Source organism: Gallinula chloropus, assembly GCF_964237585.1.
Source record: "Gallinula chloropus genome assembly, chromosome: 17".
NCBI lineage: Eukaryota > Metazoa > Chordata > Aves > Gruiformes > Rallidae > Gallinula > Gallinula chloropus.
The window spans coordinates 970,327-996,806 of record NC_140102.1 but is presented as its reverse complement, the minus strand read 5'-3'; the positions used below and the strand labels follow the sequence as shown (position 1 = coordinate 996,806).

The 26,480-nt window shown below is 62.1% G+C and overlaps 1 protein-coding gene across 1 annotated transcript in view; it reads left to right on the top strand.

Moving 5' to 3' along the window:
• Positions 1-13,468: 13,468 nt before the first annotated feature.
• SEZ6L (seizure related 6 homolog like) overlaps positions 13,469-26,480 on the top strand; it is a gene marked incomplete at both ends in the record, with an annotated part of 39,042 nt that continues 26,030 nt past the window's right edge. The window contains one exon of the mRNA XM_084272039.1: positions 13,469-13,535. Coding sequence (XP_084128165.1) covers positions 13,469-13,535 — 67 coding nt within the window. The remainder of the gene's footprint in view (positions 13,536-26,480) is intronic.

The window sequence follows — 26,480 nt, the reverse complement described above, 5'->3', positions numbered from 1 at the left end:
TTGGGGATGAAGCACAACTGGGCGCTGTGGTGAGACCTCAACAGGCACCCCAGCCCCTGCCTGGCACCCCCTCCATCCCAGTGCAGAGCCCATGGTGCCCATGAGCCATGTCCTGGGTGTTTCCCCCCAGCTCTGGGGAAGGAGGAGCAGCCCATGCCTCACGCTGCCAGCAAAGCCCACAGCAAGCACAGGAAGGCATTTGCTGCTCTCCCTCACAGTGCACCCCTGGCTAATGAGACCACCCACCACTCAGCGTGGTGCAAGACTCAGCATCAGTCAGGGGCACCCACCAGCCTCTGGAGGGGAAAGGCACCCTGACACCCAGCACAGCACTGCGCTGAGCCCCCCAGGCGATTCGGGGTGCAGCAGGGTGCCTTGTCCCACCCCCAGCACAGTTCATCCCAGATCACTATCCACTGCCACGCTGCAGCACTTCCTGAGCTGAGACCCTGAGCACAGCCCCCAGGATGAGCCACCCCCCCCAGCTGCCCCCCGTTTTCGGGCAGTGCCAGCGCAGGGTAACGCTGGGTGCAGCAAAGAGCAGCTGCTGCCCGGGCTGCTGGAGCCTGCGAGCTGGGAAGGTCAGGCTGACACGGTGCTGGCTCCGGATAAACGATCCCCCAGCCCCGCACCAGCCCCCTGCTTGTTTATCCTCTCGCTTGAGAAGCATCAAGGGCAGGGAGGCAGCGCGGGGCCGAGCTGGGAAGGCGGAGGGGCAGCGAGAGGAGAGGGGGATGAAAGCAGATGGCGAGATGGGGAGGGACCAGGAGCACCTGGAAGGCTGGAGCGGCGGCGAATCAGCCTAATACGCGAATAAGCGCGTTTTCCATGGTGCTGTGCACCGCAGGAGGACAGACAGGGGCTGCCTGCACCGCGAAATCAATCCCAGCCAGCACACACAGGCATCCTGCTGGAATCCACTGCCCGTCCCACCAGGAGCCCTCCCCGGGTCTCGCTCACCCACAGCTCAGCTTGTGAGGGGACCAGAGCAGCCGGGAGTAAGTGGAGACCTTTTCTTTTCATTCCCAGAGTGGAAAAGTGCCTGTGGAAGGGAGGCAGTGCCAGGAGTGACTGGTTTTTCAGGAGGTGTGGGACGTGGCTGGGTGCCGAGAGGAAGCTGACGCGGAGCAGCGTTGGGAGCAGCACAGCTCCCCGGTGCCCAGCCTGGCACCGCACCTTGAATGTGGCAGCGACAACACCCACTGCAAGCAGCACCTTGTGACAGCACACACACACACACCCCACTCTGCAAGGTCCCCGAGGCCCCCCTCAGAAACCAGCACTTCTCCCGAGGGAGGGATCTGACCTTGGAAAGATGCTGCCTTGTCCATCCTGGGCTGGTGAGAGCAGCAGGGACCAGACAGGGGGTGAGTCATCCTCCAGCTCCCATCCAGGGGGAAGATGGGAGCCATGGGAGCTGGACATCATCCCAGGAGCCTAGCAGGGCTGGTTTTGGAAAGAAAAGAGAAGTTTAAGACACTTGCAGCTGTGTTTTATAACAAGCCACCATCAGACACATCTATAGGGAGGGATGGCTCCAAGAAGACAGCACCAAACGGAAAGCCCACAGCTCTGGGCCAGGCAGGAGAGCCCAACACAGACCCCAGCACCCAGGGGACCCCAGCCTGGCACAAGCCCCCCACACCCAGCTCTGCTGAGGAGCTCCCCACTCCCCTCCCCAGAGGGCTGGCAGTGGCACCCAACACCCAGGCACCACAGGACACCGACACCAACCCCAGTGCTCCTTCTCCCCAGCCCACCTTCACACACACCTCCCTCCACACCAGCAGCCTCCTGGGACTGGGGGCTCACAGCCCTTTTTAATGGCTCCCAGTAACAAGCCCCAGGTGGGACTGAGCATCCCCAGGTGGGACTGAGCATCCCCAGGTGGGGCCGAGCAGCCCCAGCCAAGCTGTATCCCAGCCCTGCCCCTCAGCTCCGGAGCCTCTTCCATGCTGCCTGGTGCCAAGGGGAGGGCAAGCAGCTGGCATCCCCCACTCAGGGCAGCCCAGGTGGGCACAGCCTGGCCCCACCACCCCACAGCCCCTCACCATGCCCATCTGCACCAGCCCCAGACTAACACTGGTGCAGCAGTTACCCCCTGTGTGCTTGGCACAGCGTGGCACCGCGCCGGCTGCTGAGCAGACGCACGGGTCCCTCTGGGCATCCACAAGCCCTCCCTGAGCACAAGCCGTGGTGTGTGGCTCTGCTCTGGGGGGGCAGGGGGCTCCCCATCGCTCCCCACCGCAGGGTGGGGGGGAAGGAGGAGCTGGAAGGGTCCCTGTGGCATCGGTTGTGCCTCGCACCACGAGCGCGGCGCCGCGCAGACACCTTGTTAGACAGGCAGGGAACGTGTGGCGTGTTTGGGGAAGGAAACAAAACTCCTTATGGTGCTCTCCATCTGGGCTGAGAGGTTGCCTGGAAGGAAGGAAGGATAGCCAAGTGCTCAGGGCACTGTACCAGGGTGAGAGAAACCTGTCCTGCTGCCCAGCCCAGCCCCCTCCACACGGTTCTGCTTCCCGCCCCTCCGCATCGGGTGCCACTGGCCGCCCCACAGGCGTGGGACAGGGGGCTGGGAGCCAGGGAGGGTGGCCAGGAGAGTGACGTCAGGCTGGGAAGCGATGCCTGTCCTTCAGCCAGAGCAGGATGGGGACCAGAGCAGCTCAGGTGAGCTGTGGGGGCTCCTGGGGGGGAGGACATGTGTCCCTGCCTGCAACAGCAGTGAGCTGCTATGGGGATGGGCCAACTTCAGCTCTTCCAGCAGGGACGGGCAAGAGGTTCAGAAAGGAATGTGGGATCAGGTGCTGTTTGGAGCTGTGAGGTCAGGACCAAGACCAGGATTTGGACCATGATCTGGACCACGATCAGGACCAGGATAAGTTCCAGGATCAGGCTCAGAACCAGGACCAGGGCCAGGATAAGTTCCAGGACTAGGACTAGGCTCAGGGGGATGTTTCCAGCCTCAAACAAACAAGTCAACAAAAATTCCCAACTTCTTCCCCCCTCCCTGGCAGAAAAGCCAGACACTCAAACCGCTCCCCCTGGCACTTCCCACCCAGGAGTTTTCCATGGCCTTGTCCCCCTCCTTCCCTAGGGAGCCTGGACACCCCATCCCCTGTCCCCCCATCCCTCTCCTGCCCTCTGGCTCTAGGATCAGCGCGGTGCCAGCCCCATCTCTGGAGAGGGATTATTGATCCGGCCGCACCCTGTGCTGTGCAGAAAGCCTGCTGCAAATTTTAATTAATTGATCAAGTAAGTGCTCCGAGATCCCAGATGAAAGAGCCACGTAATTGCCAAGTACCATCCGGTGGCACTCAGAGTAATTGCAGTAACTGCAGCTCCCAGGCAGCTCTCGGAGGCAGAATTACCTCAGCGCTTAAAGTCACCCTCTGGGGACAGATGAGACTGTCCCTGTGCCAAGGAGAAGGGACAGGAGCGCTCAGGGATGGGAAACAGAATCCCTGTCTGCATCCCCTGGGATGCTGGTCCTCAAGGAGAGGCTGGGGACGGTGGGGGCACGGTCCAGAGGATGCAAGGTGAGGGGCTGCTCTTCAGCATCCAGACCACAGAATCAGTTGGGTTGGATGGGACCACCTGAGATCTCCTGGTCCAGCCCCACCAGAGACCAGACCAACCAGCACCAGCACCGAGGAAGCCTCCTGAGCATCTCAGGGTTTGGGCAGCCGTGCTGGTGCAAGGGAAATGAGGTTTGAGGGCAGGCAGCATCGGTGGTGGGTGCCCAAGGCAGTGGCAGCAGGGTGAGGGCAGCAAGGATGCACACAGAAACCCTCCCAGGTTTGGCCACAGGGTGGGCCAAGGAGAGTTAAGCCACAGTGAATCCCCTTGCTGCCACCCATGTGCAGCCTTGGGGCATCTCTTCCCACACAGAGCAGTGTGGGTACAGCAGCGCTTGGCACCGACATGGAGCCCTCACCCTGCTCTCCACAAACAGCCTGTCCTCTTGTGGGACACGTGCATAGAAGGGAGAGCAGGAAAAACAACCTCTCCCGTTGCAGTTGTTGCCAACAGCCACGCTACACGTGCAGGTTGGTGTCTGAAGAGACCTTTCTGCTCCGGGGCTCGGGCGTAGCGAAGGTTAAAAGCAAATCTGCAGCCTGTGACCCTGCCAACAGCCTCTCCCTGCCCAGCACCGCAGGGTGATGCCCAGAGCATCAGCTGAAAGCACGTGGCCTCATGCTGATTGTAGTGAGGGAACCCAGGGATGCGGCTGGTGATCGGTGGCCACACGCCGGCCTGGGGATGCTGTGGCTGAGCCTCCTGAGGTGCCGCGGCTGCACTCTGCAGCTGGAGTGCCTGGAGGAACAGTGTGTGCTCCCATCCATCAGCAGGGATGCAGGCAGTGCAGGATGCAGGTGGCAGCGCTGGGGGTGCAGGATGCAGGCAGCAGTGCAGGGGATGCAGGAGGCAGCACTGGGGATGCAGGATGCAGCACAGGGGATGCAGGATGCAGCACTAGGGATGCAGGATGCAGGCAGCCGTGCAGGGGATGCAGGATGTAGCACAGGGGATGCAGGATGCAGGCAGCACTGGGGATGCAGGATGCAGCACTGGGGATGCAGGGCCACGGCTCTTCAAACCCGTGTGGCACGCAGAGGCGGCAGCAGCACAGGCTGCTCACAACGTGCCAGTACCACCAGGAACTCTGCTCTCAGCCCAGGGACCGCTCCCCACACAAACAGTCAGCAAAGCCCTCTGCCCACCTCCCCTTCCCTCCCCTCCCCGCGGGTCAGCAGGCAGCATTGCCCAGCACACCAGGCACCAGGCCTTTGCTGGGGGGGTTCCCCCACCCAGGCTGTGTTGGCAGTACATTAGCTAATCTCATTTCAGCTTGCGCTACGTCTCCCACCGTGCGAGCGCACACGCACACGCTCTGCGACGCTGAAGCCCTGCCAGGGCCCTGCACATGCTGTTTCCAGCCTGCCTGCTCTTCCCTCCCCCTCCCCAGCCCCCTCCTGCCTTCCCCAGCCGTGCCTGCATCCCCACCGAGTGCCCCCAGCGCTGACGCCTCCGCAGACAGGGAGGGATGGTGGGGTTGGGGTCCCCACGCCGTGGCACGGTGCCGGAGCTGCTGCGGCGGCAGAGCTGGGCTTGCTGCCCACCCCTCCGGATCGCTCAGAGCAGAGCTCTGCGTGGAGCCCTGACCGGATCCTGCCTGGAACACAGAGCTGGCACAGAGGAACGAGCTGCCAGTCCTGTAACCAGCTCCACGAAGCCCCAGGAGCCAAGACTGAACCTTCCAGCCTCACCAAACCCCCATCCCCAGGGCTCTGGGCTGATGCTGGGAGCTGACGTGCTGTTATGTCAGGGGAGGCATTGATACAGCGGCACTTAGTGACTGCTGGTAGCTTTATTACCAACCCCTCATCACCCTGACACGCTCAGCAGCGTGAAGTTTGAGCGAGCCTCAGTAATAGCTCCCCACAAGTGAAACCTCATTATTTTGCTAAGATCCCTGGGAATAAATAGCCCCGTATCCAGCGCTGGATGGCAACGGGCGTGGGACGTACCCAGCCCTCCCAGCAGAGCGCGAGGGCTGACCCGGGAACCGTGTGTTTTAGGGGCTTTTCTCTTAAAACAGGGGGAAAGCATCTGCCCAAAGGCACTTTGGAGGCGGAGGGGCGAGTCTGGAGCAGCTGAAGGCTTTGTACCTGCGGGAGCAGCGGAAAGGCTGCCGAGCTCTTACCAGCTAATCAATTAACGCGTCACAGCTTGGAACACGGGTCAGAGCAAAGCAGCACAGTATGGATTTTCATTTCATTTTACTTCTATTTTTCCCCCCATGAAAAGAGCTTTAGCACAAACGCCCAGCTCCCCCAGCCAGCCCCTGTGGGGGAAACCAGCCTTGGCAGTACCCACGGGTGGGCTGGAAGGGGGCTGCAGCACGGCCCTTGGCCCACTGCCTGGGTGATGCCTGAAGCAGGAGAGCCACAGCCACATCCCTGCTCACCTTCTGCATCACTGCTGCCCGGGCACACACCCCACCAGGAATTTGCTGGGCATCAAGCAGCCAGTGCAGTGATTAAGCAGAGCACTGTCACAACTCCTGACCAGAGTCATGCCCACTGCTCTTGCCTCTACAGGGGGACCCTCCAGTCCCTCAGACCTCCGAGTCCCTTCCCCCGCTGCCTCCCACAGCTCTCCCATCCCCACGCCCGCTCTTTCCCAGCACAGCAGTTACCATCTGCCCGGCTGGGCTGCAGCAGGTTTAATAATTCCCAGTGCGCTGTGCTCCAGGTTGTGCCGTGTGGCTGCACATCTCCACACAGGCTAACCAGCCCGCTAATCTCCTGCTTGTACATCTAATCACCAGTGATTTCATATTTACCTGCGGATCATAAGCAGGGACGCGAAGCAGTGACAGAGCTAAGCGCCAGTTCCTAGCAGCCTCATTAATAATTCCTCCGTCTGAAGATGATTCCTCATGGCTGTTCCCTGAGATCTGTCAATGAGCCGGTTCTTAACCCACTTAAGATGCACCGCGCTGATAGCACATCCTGCTGCTTTTCATGAGGAGGCTGCTCGATACCACATCAAACGCGGTACAACAGCCTCCCAGAGCCACCCAGACACGCCGCTGGAAGGAGGCACCAACCTGCCAGGGCTTTGATGAGCTCTGGGCTTCCCAGTGCCGTGGTTACTGGTGCTAATTGTAACCTGCTCGTCCCTTCCCTCATTTCTCTGGCCCTGGGGCTGTACCCATCCCCAGCCAGGTTCAGCTCACCTCGGCAGCACTCGCTGCTCCCTCTGGCATCTCGGGGATGGATTGTTCACAATCAGCATCACCGAGCGATGCCGATTGCATCAGCTCCTCTGAGAGTGCTTTAAAGATCCCCATGGGGAAAGTATTTGGGCTGGCAGGATTAAAAATTATTTACCTTCAGCCAGGGGTGAGGGCCAAGGTCTGAGGGCTGTACCCAACCCACCCCCAGGCTCCTCAGCCCTCCCTGGGCCATTCCTGCCCAGCTCAAAGTGCTGTGCCCTTCACCTAGAGATCCCCAAAAGCATGAGGAGACTCTGGCGTGAGGGAGTTGGGATGTCTTCCTGGGGACAACTGAGGACAGAAATTGGAGGACAAAGCAGAGGCCAAGAAATCCCTTTTCCCTGAGGCTGGTGGGACAGCACTAAAGCCACACTAAAGCAGCAAAACTCCCTACCAAGCTTCTTCCTCTCCCTCAAGGAAGATGTGCTGGCTGGGACAACAGCATTCTGTGTGCTCATGAGTTTACAAATTCAGTTTGCTGTCTCAGTAACAGCATCTGGCAGAGGGGAACTCATCCCACGGCGTAGAGGGGCTGTGATGAGTACACAGCAGCAGGAATACCAACACTGAAAGGAATGCAGAGCGTGGGCAGCCTTGACAGGGCAGGTATTTTTTGGCAGCTGGTGGTGGGTAGAAAGCCACTTGCTCCAGGCACATGTCGGTACCGAATCCCAGAGTCCCCAGGCTGGAAAAGCCCTTTAAGGCCATCAAGTCCAACCGCTCCCACCCTGTGCTGACCCAGCTCCCTGAGCACCTCATCTCCCCTCTGTTAAACACCCCCAGGGCTGGGGACTCAGCCCCTCCCTGGGCAGCCTGTGCCACAGTCCCACAACTCTGCCAGGGAAGAACTTTGCCCTCCCAGCTGAGCTGACCCTGCCCTGGGGCAGCTTGAGCCCATTGCCCCTTGTCCCATCTCCTGTCCCCTGGCTGCAGAGACCATCGCCCACCTCTCTGCACCCTCCTGGCAGGGCAGGGGAGGTGGGGAGAAGGGCTCTCCTCAGCCAAGCCTTTGCTCGGGTGACAGGATGGCTCCCTGGGATGCCCATGAAGCTGCACTGTGACTGCACACCTGTGTCCCCCAAGAGACACCAAGGTGGGGTGCAGAGGTGATGCCATGGGTCACAGCACCCCAGCCAGGTGCTTGGCCGAGGAGCAGCCTGGGGACACCCCACACTGGCTGTCCCCTCCCTCCCACTCCCCAGGGACACCACCGCCTGCCTTCCCCACAGTGGGTTTTGTTTCTCCCGGCCCCCTCCAAACCCCAACGGGCAATAGAGAGCCTATTTTTGAGCTGTGCAAAGTCTTCTTCTGCTGACAAGGAACAAGGGCTTCCCTCCTGAAAGGGCCCCCAGCTGTGCCCGCGGGCACCCGCTCCAAGGGGCTGGCTGGGAGCCTGGCCCCGGGCTCAAAGCCCCCATTCAGCACAGGCGTTTGTAGGCTGAGCAGGGAGGCAGCCCCCTCCCAAAGCCAAAGGCTGGAGCGGCTCTGCCATCGCAGGGGCACAAAGGCCTTTTCTGCCCCAGCACAATATTGCCACTCACCAGCGCTGCCCCCCCAGCCAGCAGAGCCTGGAGGCCGCTGCTCAGAGCTGCCTTTCAGCCCCGCTGCGGGAGCCTCAGCTTCCAAGCCTGAAGCTGAAGTTATTTTTCCGGTTCCTCCTGCCATTGAAGCCCCCCCAGGCACCACGGAGGGGGGCAATGTCTCCCAAGAAAGCTGGAGGGAGCAGGCTGGCCCCACATGTGCCCTGAGGGCTGTGGGGGGCAGGAGCCTGGCACCCCACAGCTGCCCTGTGCCCCCTCAGAGGATCTTCCCTTCTGACCATGGAGCAGCTCTGCAAGGCTGGGTCCTAAGCAGGAGCCCGGAGTGTTTTGGGGCAGTTCTGGAGCCCCAGCGGTGGTCTGTCCTCCCAGCTCCCCCACACTCCCCCCCAGCACTGGGGCCTCAGCACTCCACAAGCACCAGGGAACACCCACCTTGCTGCTGACTGACACCATCTCCGCTCCCAGCCCTGCCCTCGGAACACTGGCACTGCCAAAAGGAGCTCATGTCTCACATTTAAACCCTGAGATGCTCTTCAGTGAGGTCTGGGGTAGCTCAGGGTGGAGGTCTCAGCTCATCAGGAGGAACTGGTGTGCCCAGACTGGGAAAGCTCCTTCCTGCAGCACTGGCGCAGCCGCCCACTCCTGGCAGGTAGTGCTGATGCGCAGCTGATGCTGGTTTGCTCCCTGCATCCCTGCTTGGCTGCAGCTGGTGCATCCCCACCCCCCAGCACTGCTGCAGGCGGAGATGCTCCAGCCTGGGCTGGGGGAGGACCTGGCTGTCCTTGCAGGGGACACCCTCAGGGCTGGGAACGAGAACCCAGAGACACGTCACTGTCCATAAAATCACCAGGGGCAGCCAAGGGTTCCCAGCTTCTGAGCTGAGCGAGAGAGCTGGGGGCCCAGGGGGTCTGCTGTTGGTGTGTCAGCAGACTGGGCGCTCAGCAAGGCTCATACTGGGACCAGGGAAGAGTAAAACCCCACAGGATGCTGGAAACCACCACAGCCCCCAGCCCGGGCAGCGACAGTCAGGCCAGGGTGTGCAGACACAGCCCGTGTCTCACACAGTGCCAGCTCCTGCACGCACAGGGCTCATCCTGGCAAAGAGCTGGTGCTGTGCCGCGGGCCAGCCGGTCTCTGCCCTCTGCCATGGGGGTGCTGGGGGGCTCCGAGAGCCGCGGCGGTGGTCCCACCCGCCTGCCAGGCTGCAGGATGCTCCCTGCGAGGCAGAGATGCCCGAGGGCTCCTTGGCGATGCAGAGAGCAGACAGACCCCCAGCCCGTGCAGCCCCCGCCCCAGGAGCAGCAGGGAGCTGCGGGGGGGCTGCGATCGATGGGTGTGACTGCAGAGCACACGCAGAGCGCTGTGCTGCCGCATCAGCCTCAGGGGAAGAAAGGAGAGATGGATTTTCCAGGCGGTTTGGATCTCGTGGGTCTCACCGGCTGTGACAAGCGGAGCGCGGGCACGGCCAGCGTGGGGCCAGCACCTCCCTGCGCTCCCCAAGGAGAGGGAGGCAGCTGGAGACTCAGGCACCCTGAAACTGGGGCAGAGCCGGTCTGAGGGGCTGCAGGCTCTCGCTGGCATCGCAGAGGACAGGCTGAGGATGCTGGCAGGGATGGGGAAGCACGGCACTGTCCGTGAGCCCCCGGCTCGCTGGCCCCAGCCACATCCCGAACCACAGTGTCTGCTCAGCAGAAAGGCACTGTCTGTCTTGCAGCGTCTTATCTTCCAGCTTCTCTTGCCTAAGTCACATCTGACTTAATTATGGTAATTAAGATTGACATTAATACAAGATTAAAATGTGAAATTAAAATTAGCTGTGAAACTTATCTGAATTTTTAGTGTGCTTATTGATTTTCTTCACTGTTAATCAAAGGTCTGAGGTAACTGCCGGAGAACATGGTGCTAATTAGAGCAATGCCCACTAAAGTGGCCTCAGGAGACGCTTCTCTTTATTTCCCTTTGAATACCCCGGCGCGCAAACATCTCCAGTCCTGAGCGCTGCTGAAGGAGCAATAACAATTCCTCCTTTTCCCACGCGCACCCTGCTGGCTCCCTGCCCTGCCTGCTCCCTGTTCTGCCTGCTCCCTGCTCCCTGCTCTGCCTGCTCCCTGCTCCCTGCCCTGCCTGCTCCCTGCCCTCCTGTTCCTGGAGCCACCGTCTTGCCCACTCCCATCGGCTCCTTGGATGCAGCTGGGCTGCACACACAGTGATGCACAGTGATGCATGTCCATGCATGAGGATGCATGGTGATGCATGGTGATGTACAGTGATGCACGGGGATGTACAGTGATGTAGGGTGCTGTAGGGTGATGTAGGGTGATGCATGTCCATGCCCAGTGATGCCCAGTGATGTATGACCATGCCCAGTGATGCACGGTGACACACAGTGGTGCACAGAGCTGGAGGAGCCAGCTGGGCTGGAAGGGCCGTGGTGTGGCAGGTCCAAGGTGCAGGCAGGAGAACCCGTGTGTTTCGGAGGGGTGGTAGGAGTGCGGTGACCCAGGGAGCACCGAGGCTGCCAGCATCCCCCCTCCACATCGCTGCTGTTTCTCAGGCTGAAATTTCACAGCCCATTAGGCCTCAGTGCTGGCTGCAGCATGAGGCCATGAGAGGGAAATTATTCAGATCACCCCGTTACACACCAGCTATGGGCTTCATCCCACACAGCATCCCATGGGGCATCCCATGGAGCATCCCACAGAGTGTCCCACAGAGCATCCCACAGAGCATCCTGCAGAGCATCCCATGGAGCATCCCACCCTGCACAGCATCCCCCCGCACACGTGCTCTCCTCCCCACTGCCTCCCGCCTCACCCAAGACCCCAGCGAAGCTGCCAGAGGCACAAGGGGACCCCAGCACCACTGCAAGACTCACCCTGTCTCAGGAAGAAGTCTGTGGGTACCACGGGGTGTCAGGAAATGCACCCCCAAGAGCCCACCAGCCCCCAGCAGAGCAGCGGCAAACCCTGGCTGGTGCTGGGTGTGATGAACTGGGCTGCACTGGTGAGGAGCTGGGCCTGGCTGCACTCCTCAATTCCAGCAGATGTGCTGAGCCTGGAGCTTAACCGTTCCCTCTCCATCACTAACAACTTTTGCCACTTCGTGGGCACCTCCGCATTCTGAACACGGCATTTGTTCTTTCCCTTCCTGCCTGTTACCATGGTGCTGGTGTTATTATCTGGCTATCTTAGGAGTTTACTACAATGCAGATGAACACAATAAAAACCACTCAAGGAAAAACCACTAAATGAAAGACAACTTTTATCCTTAATAATGGCGGGTCGGGGGGGGGAAGCCAGGGATGGAGCGGAGGGGGGACCGGGGCAGGCTGTGCTCGCCCTGCTGCAGATAGCTTTGTCAGACCAAATTAAACCTCTGAGCAAGCGGATCCCACTTTGTGTATGAAAATGACAGCGCTAAATAATACACTGCACCTCGCAGTGATTGCTCTCTCTCCCTCTCTTGTTTTGTCCTTCCCTCTCGCCTGCCGCCCAACTGCTCCCAGCTGGCAGCAGCCAGGAGTGACACAGGGAATGCAAATGACCCCGCTGCCCGCACAGGCTGCTCCGCGCTCCTCAGCATCCCAGGGATGCTGCTGCTCCTGCTTGCAGCGGCTGGGGCGGCGGAGCTCTGCAGAGCCGGGCAGGGATAACGGCAGCAGCAGCCGTCCCCGTGTTTGGACGGTGTCTTGACTCGCTGCGTTCTGCGTGGTGGCATTTGTGGCGGTACCAGTATGTGATTGTTGTTGCTGAGGTAACTGGATCGGTGTCATTGCTCCCTCGGAGGGAGCAGGGGACTTCTCTGGTGGCAGCAGCCGCAGCAGAGCGGGTGCAGGGGGGAAAGGCTGGCCGTGGTCAGGCGGTGTTTGACTCCCGTGCCGTGCTTCGTGACATGGTTCCGGCTGCTTGACTCGACAGGCGGGGGGGCTGGGGGGAGGAGGGGGTGATTCACAGCCAGCGTTTCGGGCTGGGATTTGGGATTTCAAGAGAACGAAGCCTCCGCTCCTGCTCTTATCAAAGGCAGCGCAGTCACGCCGTGTGCTCCAAGGGGCGCAGGAGGGGCCTGCTGCCAGCTCCCGGCCTCGTGCGGATGCTGGTGGCCTGGGTAGGGGGTTGGGCAGGACCAGGCTGGGCAGGGAGACCCTGGGAGCTGCCAGGCCCACGCCCCGACCCCTGGGGAAGGGGGCTGTGGAGCTGCAGGGCCGGGGTGCTGAGCAGGGGCTGTCTGAGCAGTGCTTCAAGGCTGCGCCGACCCCAGTGCCCACCCGCGGCCATGGTGTGGGCCCCACATTAGGGGGAATGGGGAGGGGGGGCCATGCAGCTTCCACAAACCGTGAGCTCTCACGTGCCAAGAGCCCATCATCCCACCGTGGCTGCTGAGGCTGCACCAGCGCTCAGCTCCCTCCCAGCCCGGACGCACTGGCTCCAGCAGCCAGACCAGACCCTGGTGCATCCATGAGCCCAAGGGTGGGGCATGGGGCTTGTGTCAGGACCCCTACACCACCCCCCCCTATTCACAACCTGTTTCTAGGGAGCCTCAGGGGAGGGGAGGGCGGTAAGGTTGGGCTTGGGTGTGGAGACTAGAGGGGCTCTGGGTGCTGAGGGGGTTTGGGGTGCTGAGAGGGGCTGGGGGTGCTGAGGGAGTTTGGGGACCCGGGGCAGTGAGACGATAGGAGAGCCTGGGCACAGGCTGGGTGGGGGGTGCTGCAGTGGGAAGCCCTGCCCATGCCGGGGGGCACTGGGGCTCCTAGACCCGGGGGAACGGAGGATCGCGGGGGCAGAGGGGCGCGGCGCACCGGGGGAGCCCCGGACCGGGGAAGAGCAGCGGGTCGGGGTCGGGGTGGGGGCTGGGAGGAGGAAGGACGAGCCGGGCGAGCCGCGGGCGGGGCCGGAGCGCACGGCGCTGCGCGGGGGCCGGGGCGGCCGCCGGCGCCCTCCCCCGCCGCTCGCTCCGCGCCGCTCCGCACCGCTCCGCTCCTCTCCTCCTCTCCGCCCTCCGCCGCGCCCGCTCCTCCGCGCCGGCTCCGGCTCCGGCGGCAGCCCCAGCCCCCGCCCCCGGCCCGGCCCCGCTCGGCCCGGCCCCGCTCGGCTCTGCTCGGCTCGCAGCAGCGCGGAGGCTCCGCCGCGCCCGCCGCCGCCGCCGCACCATGCCGGGGCCCCGCGGGCTCTGCCTGCTCGCCCTGCTGCTGGGCAGCCCCGCGGCCCCGCGCCCAGGTAAGCGGGGCGGAACGGGGCGGAGCGGGCCGGGGCTGCGGCGCGGAGCGGGGCTCCCCGGGCCCTGCGCCTCCCGGCCGGGGGGGATGCGAGCGCTGCGGGGAGGGGGCACCGGCCGGGGCGGGGGGGTGGGGGGGGCGACCCGGGGGGAGAAGCAGCCGTGACCGGGGCGGGGGGCTTCGCACCGGGGAGGGGACAGCCGGCTCGGGAGGGGCTGCTGGAACCGGCCGTGCTACCCCCGACCGGGAACCCCCCCGCTTCTGCTGCTCCCCGAGCGGCGCTGAAACTTCTGGCGGTGCTGGAGCGCACCGGCGGCGGCACCGGCGGCGGCACCGGCGGCGGCACCGGCAGCGGCAGCGGGGCCCGGCGGGACAGCGGCGGCTCAGCACCGCGGGGCGGACAGCTCCCGCCGCCGCGCCCGGTCCTGCCGGGGCCACTCCGCGGAGCCGCGACCCGCCGGGGCAGCGTGCGCTAACGGGGCCGCATCCTTCCGAGGAGCCGCGCCGGACCCTCCGCCCGCCTCCCTCCCTCCCTCCCGCGGGGACAGCAGCCCGGTGTGCCCAGCCCCGGTGCCAGGTCCCCATGGGTGTTCCCGTCCCACGCGTGGGGAGTGGCCGTGGGGAGGTGAGCAGGGGGTGCCCATGGGCAGCGTTTTCCCAGGGGCTGTGTGTCCATTCCCAGTGTTTCCAGGCGTACCTGCTCCCTCTCCCTGCTGACAGACCTACGGACAGGCTCTGGCACCGGTTGGGGGGTGACTTGGCAAAGTCATTGGGAACTCATGGGGTGCTTGGCTAGTGCCCAACCGGCTCCTGCGCCCGGTCTCTGGGAACCAGGTGGCTGCAGGGACAAGGTGGCCGGGATTTGGCTGCGGTTACCGGTGCGGGTTGGCTGGAGGGAGCACGGGAGCAGCCGGCGTGTGCCGTGCTGCGGTGTTTGTGCAGGGCCCAGCAGGCTGACCTGGGGGCTAGTGGTGTTGGTAGGAGAGCTGAAGGGCTGGGGGTGCTGGGAGCGCTGTGCTGAGATGCCTGCCCGGTGCTGGTGCCTGTTCCCACTGTGGGATTGCGTGGAAAGACTGTTTGGCCTCAAGCCCAGCGCTGGGTGCAGTGCCGGTGTCACGGCACCGATCGGTTCTGGTGGTGCCAGCGGCATGTGTGTGGCATTCCGTGTCTGGCCAGAGTGGGGTTGGGTTCTGTGTGTGGACACGGAAGGGGAAGGGATCAGATGTTAAGTCTCCATCCATGGCTGCTGGCATCCTGTTCCAGCACCAGCACTAACGTACAGGCACGTTCCTCCCGCACGCCGCACACACACACTCTCCTGTCCGGGCTGTTGGTGAGCTGTCGGGAGGTGTGTGCATACAGCACCGGTCCCCCTGATGCTGGGGGTCTGGGCAGAGAAACCCAGGGCATGCAGGGCCCCACTCTGAGCTTGCAGCCCTGCCACCGCCTCCTGCTCTGGAGACAGAGGGCTAACCCAGTCCCAACCCCCCCTTTGGGAGCCCCCGCTGCAGCCCAGCTCCTTGGGAACAGGATTGGTCCCTTATGGGAAGCAGGATCTGTCGTAAATCTCAGGGTAGGAGAACGCAGCGTACCCAGCTCCTCTTGTCTTGGCAGAGAGGGAGCTGATAAATAGCTGAACCTTTGCAAGGTTTGGTGAACGATCGCTGTAAAATCCCCAACTCCTGCGCTCGCAGCCCCAGAGCTGGCGGTGACGTGGCCGCTCCCCCTCTGTGTGAGGAGGGGGGTCACAGCCAGGCCCTTGCTGCTCTCAGACGGTGAGGGGGAGCAGGAGCAGACCCTGCAGAGAGACGCTTCGCTGCGCTCCATCTGCCTGCTCTTCCAGTTCAGTCCTCCAAGAGACAACTAATCTCACATGACTTGCGCCCGTCAGCCGCTCGGCTGGTGGCTTTTTGGCTGGTGAAGCCGCTGGGATCAAGAGAGAGGAGGTGCGAAAGCCTCTCCTCGCAGCAGCCACTGGCACCCACCCACCAGCCCTGCGCACAGCAGCGGCGGCACAGGCACGTCCCTTCCCCAGGACCTGTGCCAGGAGCTCCGGGCAGCAGCGTGCGCGCAGCGCGGTCACCGTCGCTGCGGGCATGGTGGCCACAGCGTGTGGACGCAGGGCATCTGGGCGGGCTGCAGCCAGTCTGGCAGCTGCAGGCAGCGCTGCCTGTGCAAAGCGTGGTCGCTGGGGAGGGTGGGGGCACAGCCAGACCCCCACCCCCAGGAGATGTGGGGTTCCTGAAACCCCTCGTTCGGTGCGGTGGTGGCGATGGGGAGCGGTGTCTGTTAGAGGTTGTGATGAGACCAGCAAATCCTGAGGCTGCCAGGAGCACAAATGCTGTCAAGGGGGGTGCTGAGCATCGGGGTCCCCTGCACTTTATTACCTGCACTCCCCCTTCTTCCCTTTGAGGTTTTTGGGCAGCTCCACGCTGCCTGTCCCGGCAGAGCAGCGAGCGGTGGAGGTTCACGTGGCTCTGTGGGGAGCACAGCACCAGGGGAAAGCTTGTCCGAGGTTTTCCCAGGAAATCAGGTGTATCCAGCAGGAAGGAAAACAGAGCGTGGACCCAGGGAGGGCTGCAACAAGTGAGCAGTGGGCCCTGGCTGCAGCCAGCAGCACCCCGAGCTGTGTCATCTCCGGCTATGAGATACCAGCACGCACAGGCTGGAGACAGCAGGGAGAGGAATCTGTCTGGTGAGGAGGCATCAGAGGCCGTGATAAATGTCTCCTCTTCCTCCTCTCCTCCTTGGCAGAGACTGAGGAAAGCCTGGGTCGTTAGGAAATGGCATCAGCATCCCTCAGTCCTGGGCTCCTCCTGGATTTTTACCATTATGGCTCTGGGCAGCGCTCAGAGGCGGATGCTGCCCTGTCACGAGTGTGTCCTCCTGTCCATCTGCCACTTCCCTTCTGGTGAGGAGTTTGGTACAAGGATTTGGGGCTGGAGAGGCAGAGGCAGAGCAGGGAATGCACTCCCTGGGCACAGGGAATAACACACTGAGGTCTTGGAGGAGCAAACCCTATGATGGGCAGGACGTCTCGGTGGATAATCCATCCCTTGGAGCTGTACACTGGCTTCTGCTGGGCCCAGGGATTCATGGATGGGGAGCTGGGGGGGAGTTGGCATGCCCAGGGGCACGGCAGGACCCCTCCTTGGCAGGCCTTAAAATCAGCTGGTGGGAGAGCAGCACATCCTGCTGCCAGGCAAGGTCTTCCCGTGGGTACCAGGGGCCGGAGCCCAGCACTGTGCTGCTTCCTCATCCTGGTCTGGACAGACAGAGTTACATATATTTGTTTTTAAGTGAAAGGGGCTCCGTGTGATTAAACAGCACTCAGCTTTTGATCCAGGCTCAGAACTCGGTGTTTCCCATCCTCTGTCGCTGCAGTGAGCACAGCCAGTTCCAGGGGCCTGGGGAAGAGGGAAAAGAAAAGCAAAGAAAAAAGCAAAAAAAAAAACCCCAAAAAACCCTTCTGTGAGCAACCCAAAAGTTATTTACTTGATGGGATTTTATTTTTCAAGTGTTTGGAAGTGGTAGCTGAACAGCCAAGCACGCTCCAAGGAAATCCTGTTACAAAACACGGGCTGTATTTTAATTAGCAGAGCGTGTGGTTACATGGCTGGGGCTGGGGCCTGCCAATAAACACATCTTTCAGGACCTCAGATGGATGCCTGTAGAAAATACAGCCTGAGCACTGGCTTTCCAATTTTCCAGTCCATCAGGATGGATTTACACTCCTGTCAGGGCTGCAGAGTGGCTGAACGGGAGGCTGAGGTAGCGCCGTGTACCGAACCGCCTGAGGACCCAGCAGGTCTTGGGTATGGGGGGGTCACCCTGGGGATGCAGCAGCACGTGGCACCCTGCTCCCCTTAGGAGCATCGGCAGGATGAGCCACGAAGGCACTGGGCACAGAGGCTGGGGCAAGCCCTGGTGATGCCCACCGGGCCCCTGTGCCAGCAGATGGGGCCCAAGGTGATGGGAGTGGAAATGCAGGGTGCAGCGGGTACCACAGCAGTGGGGATGGGGATGGGGATGTGCCACCCCTCCAGCTTGGGAGCAGCACTGGGAGGAGCGTGCCCAGCCCAGGGGGTTGAGGTCTGCCTGGGGCAGCAGAGCAGGCAGGGCTGTTCCCCCAGACCAGCACCCCTCGGGCTGCAGGCAGGGCCTCCTCAGCCTGCTGCCCCGCTGCTGCTCTCAGGCAAGGTCACACACACAGGGCTGGGAGAGAAATGCCCCCTGAGAGAGGTGCAGAAGGGCCCACAGCCCCCTGCCCACCCCTCTGGCACCATCTCATTGTTCCCTCTGCCACCTCCCCAGGAAGAGGTGTTTGGATGCGCTCCAAGGGGAGATGCAGAATGGTCTCTAGCGGGTCCAGAGGGAGAAGCAGAGGGTCCTGTGGAGCTGGAGCTTTGTGGTCCCAGCTGAATCCCGGGGTGTCCCTGGCTGGGCCATGCAGTGGTGCCACCAGGACCTTGCCACGGGTCTGTGCCTCTTGCTGGTGCCTCACTGGAAAGGAGAGCAGAGCAGGGAGTGCCAGGAGGGCTCCGGGGAGGCGGCCGTGGGGCGAGGGAGGACGCAGCATCCCTCTGACTCTCAGGTTCCTGCAGTTCGCCTGCTGCTTCCGACTCTCTTCCACTGCTTTCCAGAGCCCTTCCCAAAGGAAACTTGCTTCCCAAGATCGATCTCCATGCTGACATGCCCGTGATGCCTAGCTCAGAGGCAGGGGGGGGAGCCCCGTGGCACAGGGGCCTCACCTGCTCTCCGCAACCCTGAGTCCTGATGGGATGAGGTGAAGGAGGCAGGCTTTGTGGGAAGCAAAGCTGCCCTTCCCCGCTGCGGTGCTGAGGGAAGGGAGTCCCTCCTTTCCGAGGACAGGCCGCCAGGTGCCGGTCTGTCTGTCTCCTTTCACAGCTTGTTAACAGACAACGTGTGAAGTGTGTCCTGGCACAGCCCCTCAGTGCAGATCCGCCTGCTGCAGCCACCTCCTGGCTGGACAGGGGAGCCCAGGACAGACGGACACTCATCCAGGGACCCCCCAGCCCCCAGCCCTTGCCTTTCAGCTGCCCTCCTGAAGGCAGCAGAGCTGTGCAGACAGGACTCGCCCCCGGAGCGATGGCTACAGCAACCACAGCATGGGATGATGGAAGAGGGGATGAGGTGAACTCCTGAGGTGTGCAGCCCCCTCGTCCCTCAGCTCTGTTATATCTCCCAGGCTTCCTCTGGAAGGGTTTCAGAAATCAGAGGACACCCCAGGGCTGGGCAGCTGCCCAGAGTCTGGGGTGGAAGAGACAAAGCTGGGGACCACGAGGCAGGATGCAGGACCAGGATGCAGGCAGGCTTCTCTCTCATCATGGAGCGTGAAGCACTGTGGATTTCTAGCAGTACCCATGGCACAGGCTTGGAGAGCAAGGGCAGGAATCCCTCACCTTCCACTTGAACCCACAGCCGTGGTCCCTCCAGCCAGGGGATGCTCGAGCACTCACAGCACTGCCTGTGTCCTGATGCAGGTCGCTGAGCCGCAGCAGCCCCCAGAACCAGGGGGGGTGGGTGGGTGATGTGTGAGGAGCTGCAGGAACTCCAGAAGACGGGGGTGTCTCTGGTGTGGACAGGCAGTGCTCCTCCTGCGCTTCCCAGGCGACACTATTTCTGTCCCCAGGCCTGTCCGGGGTGACATGGATGTGGAGTAACGAACCTTTGAAGCGTGTTGCTGTGAGTTAGCATCACACTGACAGAGCTGATCTGTAAAGCAGGGATGAGCCCAGCAGCCCAAGCCTTGTCTGCAGGCAGAGCAGGGGGGGAAGCGAGCAGGGGGGGCCCAAATCCAGCCCCACAGTCCCCCCGTGCTGACAGGCACCCCAGGTGCAAGGATGGAGGGGGGGGGCAGCCCTGCAGCACAGGGGACCCTGCATCACTCTGTCCCCACGCTGCTGGGGGCACATGGAGGTAACACCATCCCCATGCTGGGGGACCATTCCCCTGCTCCAGGAGGGATGCAGGGGGTGCTGAGGTGCTGCTCTCCCCCCGTTTCTTCTTCCACTTGCCCCCACTCACAGCCATGGTGCAGCCGAGGCTGGTGTGCTCGCGGTGCAGGCAGACACCACATACCTTTGCCATCTTCTGTCTTATTTTTGCCTTGTCTCCTCCTTCTCCTCACCCTGGGAAGAGCCTGGAAAAGCAGCTGACAGAAGGGACAGAGCACTGGCCGAACCTGGAGCTTTCCTGGTGCAGGATGAGGATGCTCCACCTGGGTCCCCAGGTCTGTAAGGCACAGGGCTGAGCACAGACCTGCCCAAATCTTCCCCCCTCTTCCCAAGCCTGACGTCCAGAGCGACTCCCCCAAGGGCAGGGTGTCCCCCACATCCCCCCTGGCAGGGGCGAGGGGTGCAGGAAGGAAGGGGTGTCCGCCCCCCAGGACAGATGGCAGCAGGATGATGCAGGGAAGCAGCGGGTGACGTGCCAGCAGCCCGGCTGAGCCCGGCTCTGGTGCCAAACGTGAAGCAGCCGTCTGGGAAGGGAACTCGGTGCCAAACCCAGACACTCCAGTGTGGCAGGAGGAGCGTCCGTGGGGCTGGGCCCCCAGCAGCACCGTCTGCTTGGCAAGAAGGATGCTCTGTCCATCTCACTGCCTCGCACAGGCAGGAGCTGGGTGCTGCTGCACAAGGGCCCGGAGCCGTGCTCAGGAGAGGCAGCTCTGGCCCCGGGGAAGGGATGGTGGGCGGCTGCCCAGGGAGCCTTGGTGACGTCCTCCAGCCCAACAGCCAGGTGGGTCCTGCAGGACCCAGCCCTGCCATGGGCAGAGCGGGTGGGGAAGGGGCTCCCCTGGGGTCTCACAGCAGGCGCTGCCGGGCTGGGTGCAGCCCTGCAAGCAACAGTGAGGAAGGCATTAAATCATCCTGGGCACTAATGAAACGGGAATAACGAGGGGATATTCTGGAACCTGGACAGTTGGAGGTGCTCTCAGGGCTGGTCAGAACAGCTGGAAGTATTTGAGAGTCCCCACCTGATGTTTTAGGGCGGATTAACGGAGCATGCTGATGGGTTGTGGGTGAGATCCTGCATCTCAGGTAGGTGGGTGGCTGGGGGATGATCCCAGAGGACACCACTCCTGACAGCCCCACAGCCACCTGCCCCCAGCGTCAGGGCTGCCTTGTGATACGCTGGGATCGGGCTTGTGATTCCTGCTGATGAGTGAAACACAACATCAGTAAAACCCAGGCTGTTCCTGACAGTCTTGAGCCTCCAGCAGTGAAGACACCAGGTCCCTAAACGGCAGGAGGACTCTCACAGGAGCCCTACGTGCCTCCCAGTGCTCCCAGCACAGCCGCAGCATCCTCACCCACAGAGAGGGGCTCTGCAAAGGCAGCTCAGCAGGTGTCTGCTTGGACACACCAACCACCAGCCACCCTGCACAGGGCAGAGATGAGGGGAGGATTTAAATTCAGAGAGGTAGATGGTGCTAATGACACCACAAACGTGATGTCACCCAAACCAGCCACCCTCCCTGCAAAGCCACCCCAAAACCAGGCACCCAGAGATGTGGCAAGCTGGCTTTCCAGAGTGCACAGACAACCTGGATCCCCCCCACCCCTCACCATCCATGCAGGTTGCTCACACAGTAGCTCCTGAACACCCCAGCTTGTGAGGTCTGGAACCCTGGCGAGCTCTAAGTGGTGCATTAGGTTTTGGAAAGAGGATTTAATCTGGGAGCACAAACCAAGGGAGCAGGATTTCCAAACCCATCAGGAAGGAGGTGACAGCTGGGGATGAATCCCCTGCCCCAGGCAGCCGTGTACCTGCACAGACATCACCCAGCACAGGCAGAGCTGAGGCACAGCGAAGGAAAATGTGACTTCCAGAGGCTCCGTGCGCTGCCAGCAGCATCCTCGGGCAGAGGGAGGAAGATAACAGCATTGGGAAGGTGCTGCAGCTTCTGCTCTGTGTTTATCCAAGGCTCCATCCTCAGCCCGGGCTGAACATTCCGATTTGTCTTTGTGCCACAGTCTCCCCAAAGGAAAATGGGAAAATTTCCCCAATAATCTTTTTTTTCTTTCCCCCTCACTCTTTAAAAAAAGGAAATAATTCCATTTAGTTTCTCCACACAGCCCCCTCCCTGCTGTGGGAGCCAGCGTGTGGTGGGGTGGCACGAGATGCCCATCAGCACCCCAGGGTCGGATGCTGCGGTGCTGGGAGTGCAGCTGGCAAGGTCTGGAGGTCTGGCTCCATCCCTGCACTGGTGGGTGCAGGGCTGAGGGGTCTCTGGGGGCTCAGAGGGATGCTCTGCGCCCCTGCCCCAGTCCCAGGCCAGCAGCAGCGCAGTGCTCAGGGGAATGGAGCTGCCTGGGCTTTGCTGGGCGCTGCTGCTGCTCTGTGCAGGGAGGGACAGCAGCTCCTGGTCTCCCAGCCCAGCCCAGCACCCCAAAGGCACAGAGCACCCCGCTTTGAACCACCCCTCCATGGCAGGGCAGGCAGGATGCTGGAGCTGCTCTCCCATCAGGGCTCAGAGCTGATGACACCCACGAGGCGATTTCAATTAGCAGCAAACTTTCCAAGCTGTTAATCAAAACCCAGCAAGGCTCCTTCCCAGCCTCTGCTTGCAGCCCGTGCTGCCTTTATCCCAGAGATGACTCTGAAGGACACAGGGAAGTGGAAGGATTCCTAGGAATTCCTTCGGAGAGGAGGGAGGGAAGGGTGAAGCAGGGCTCCTGCATCCACAGCCCCCGCTCCCGACAGCAGCACGAGGGAGGAGCGACCTCCCCCCACCCCAGAGGCAAATCTTTGGGGGCTTCCCCCTGCAAAGCCTCTCATGCCACAGCCAAATTCAAACCTGCTTTCTGCTCCCCTAGCTGGGGTTATGGGGTCCCTGCAGCGACAGGCAAGCTGTGCCAGTGGTACCCACTGCCCTGCTTTCCAGCATCGCTGCATCCCAGGCTGCAGCCACCCCATCTCCACACTGGAACCCAAATGGTCCAGCCCAAACGGCTCCACTGGACACTGGCACCTGAATGCAGCCTGTGCAGGCTCCTGGAGCTCTTGCACACGCCCAGACCTTGCTCACAGCCTGCACAGAGCGAGGGGCATGTCAGGGTGCTGGCAGCATGACAAGGGGTGCAGGGCACAGGCACAGCACCACTGGCAGAGCCATGTGGGCACCCTGCCTGCTGCATCGCTGGCTGGAGCATCTGATGGGCTCCCTGGGAGCCAGGGAGAACCAGCAGCCCCCTCTGCTCCCTGGCACCCCAGCAGCAGCCCCCCCTCTGCTCCCTGGCACCCCAGCAGCAGCCCCCCCTCTGCTCCCTGGCACCCCACATTTCCCACAGGCTCAAGCATCACACCTGGATCTGGAAAACAGGGACCAGGCTCCGGAGCCTCCACATTCCTCTGTGCCATGAGGACCAAGGTCACACCAGGAAGGGCAGTGAGCTGCTGGTGCTGGGCTGTGGGCAGCTCGGATCAGCCGGGCCCTGCCGTGGGAGCAGCTGATGGTGAGGCAGGTGGGGAGATGCTCCGGATGCAAGACGGGGCGATGGGGACTCATTAGCACGTTGTCACCCCACTGCTGGCGTTGAGTCATGGCAAACAGCATCTCTGGGTGACTCAGATTATCCCTGCTGGCTTCCACGGGCTGGAGCTCTGCACGCTGCTGCTCCACAAGCATCACGCTGGCCTCGCAAGCATCGTCCTTCTGGAATGATGCAGCATCACATCACCCAGCCAAGGGCCCTGTAGCAAGGGGTATGGTCAGCTCAAAGCCACAGCTGCGAGCCCGGGGTTGGAGTCAACACTGCAAAAGGCATCCAGCTCTGAACAGTTCTTCCCCAAGCCCCCAGCACCACCCTGGCTACAGGCTGGAGCGCTCTCCGATGGGAGAGGCAGCCACAGGGTTAGCTGGCTCTGCTCCCCCTGCTCTGGGAAGTCGGGTGCTGTGCTCCTCAGCCCTGACCTGCCTCCACCCAGCTCCCAAAACACCCCCCGGGCTACGCTGCACCTCCAGCTGAGCACCCACAGCAACAGGCACAGGATGCGACCATCCTTTCAGAGCCTGGGCAGTGACACCCGTGGAGATGCTGAGCTGCAGGGTCTGATCCTGCCCATCCTCAGCAGGGCCTGGGGGTGGGGGGCACAGCCCAGCTGCCCCCAGCAGCAGCCGCTCCTTCCCTCAGCACTTCCCATCGCGTGTCAGAAGGCAGCCCTTAAAGGCAGCTCTGCTTCCCAGCTGGGTCTGCTTTAACCACCCCGCGCTGCTGCCGAAGGGACATTAAAGATGCCGATTACCCTGTAGGAACAGAAGCAGTGCAAGGGCAGGCAGAGCCCTTGGCCCCGCCGGGCGCCACGCTGGGGTTATACCGTGCTGATTCGGTACCTGCTGCGAGGAACAGAGGCAGGAACCGGCTCACCACGGTCCCCACTCAGCAGGCTGCACCAGGAGCAGGAGCATCACCAGGAAACACGCACAGGCACCAGCGCCACACGTGCGCTCTGCAGAGCCCTGTGAGGAGCACCTGACGAAGCCCCTCTCCACACGCACATTCGCCTATCAAAGCTCTTCTGGAGAGGCTCAGAGTGCTGCTCCTCCCCGAGCCCGAGCAGCGTGAGCTGCTTTGATGGGAGCAGGGATGCTGCAAGCTGAAGAGCTGGCCCCAAGGGGAGCCTGAAGGTGATGGTCCTGCTCACCCTGCTCCCCAAGGCGCCCACCCTGCTCCCCAAGGCGCCCACCCTGCTCCCCAAGGCGCCCACCCTGCAGTAGAGCTGGTAGCAGGCTGCTCCTCAGGCTGGTATTTAAGGTCTCTCCCCTTTACCCCAGTGCAGCTGTGGTCAATGAGCAGCCCAGCTCATCATCTACACCTTTGTTTCTCCTGATTTTGCTGTTTAAGGAATTCTTGAGGGGGGAGGGCAGGGCAAGCCCCTTGAAGGGGAGGTGTTTTTCCATGCTCCTCTTCAGCACCCCTATGCTTATTCCTGTAGCAGTGGAGCCCCTGGGGTGGGGTGGGGGGCACAGGACACTTTGCCTGGGGTGGGGAGGGAAAGGTGGGAGTGCCAGGAGCTGGCTGAGGGACCATGAGGCATCGCACGTGGGGCAGGATGCTGTGGGTGGCACAGGAGAGTGGTACAGAGCTCTGGGGGGGTACGGGGGGGTTCTGGGTGCTGGCAGCGTGCTGGGACCAGAGGATGGGGTGCTCTGGGGGGATTCTGGGTGCTGGCAGTGCAGAGGATGGGGTGCCACAGGGGGGTTCTGGGTGCTGGCAGTGCAAAGGATGGGGTGCAGTGGGTGGGTTCTGGGTGCTGGCAGTGCAGAGGATGGGGTGCAGTGGGTGGGTTCTGGGTGCTGGCAATGCAGAGGATGGGGTGCTATGGGGGTGTTCTGGGTGCTGGCAGTGGAGAGGATGGGGTGCCTTCCCATCACCAGGCTCATGCCATGCCCACCATCCATCCCTGCCCAAGCAGCCCTCTCAACAAAGAGCCTCTCCTCTTTGTTCCCAGTGCACTCCCCCCCTCCCTCCCCAGACTATCATTATCCTTTCTGACATAATTAGGATCAATCAGACGGAATAACAGAGCAGAGGTCAGGGCAGGCTGCTGCTGCCTGGGGGAACCAGGGCTGGATTTGTCCGAAATACCAGGGAACCAGCTCAGCTGCTCTCAATTCAGGGATTACAAACGTGCCTTAGAATTGCAGCCCCCCCTCCTCACCCCCCCGTGCTGGGTGTGGAGGGACCCCTGCTAGGCTTTGTCTCAGAGCACACACGATGCCCAGCCCTGCTGTCACTGCACCCCCCTGGCACTGCACCCCCAGCCCCTCTGGCATTGCACCCCCAGCCCTGCTGGCACTGCACCCCCAGCCCCTCTGGCACTGCACCCCCAGCCCCAGGGGCTGCTGCTGGGGAGCAGCACAGCTGAATTAGAGTTTTCCAGGCTCTGATGGCAGGGAAACCTCTGCCCTGGGTCTGCTTGGGGGATGTGGGATGGGGGCTGGAGCCGGGCAGGGGCCCAGGCGGGGCTGGGGGCTGCATGAGGACTGCAGACACCACTGCCACTTGCCATGCAGGAGGATGGTGCCTCTCTCCTGACACCCCAACGGCTAATGAAAATGTATCTGCTATCTGTATTAATTAAAAGAGAGCGTGGTGGCTCGTCGTCAGGCTCTGTGGGAGAAGCTGTACACGGGTTATCATCATCCAGCCTGACACTGTGCGGGAGGGGGGTAGTTCTGCCAGGCCACCTTCAACACACAGTGCTGATGGCTGGTACAGCCCACCAGTAATGAGAGAAAACTGGTGTCACTGGGAAGGGGAGGAGGATGGAGAGGAGCAGGAGCAGCAGCACAGGGGGGACCTGGGGTGGGCTGGGCAGCCATCCCAGGGTCCAGGGCAGGGCGGATCCACTCTGCCCCCAGCACGACCACCCCGGTGTCACTGAGAAAGGGCTTTTTAAGAGTGAAAAAACTTGTATTTCCTCACCCAAATCTTGCCTACAGCCAAGCTGGCTTCTGGAGCAGTAAGCGGGCACATCCCCTGGCGTGGCACGGCGGGGCTGGGTGCGCGGTGACGTGCCGGGTGCCACGGCTCCTGCACGGAGCTGAGCAGCAGGGCTGTGCCAGCTGACACCAGGGAGCTGCCGGGGGGCTGCCAGACCCGAATCTGTTTGACAGAATGAGGCCCCATCAGCGGTTTGTTGCTGCCTTTAGAGGGAAGATGCTGAGTGAGGGAGGAGGTGGCTGCCTGACAAGGTGCATCCCGTCCTCCCAGCCCTGTCCCCAGCCGTTAAACACCGTTTGGGAGTGGAACATGTCCGGTCCCTTGGCCACATGTGGTTTGGAGCTGTGATCTCCCCGCTGTGCTGGGCTGTGCTGGGCCAGCAGCCGGCTCTGCCCCAGTTACCACCAGCACACACAGCACAGGCCACCCCCAGAATCGATGGAGCCCAATAACTGTAATAACCACCAGCATCAGTA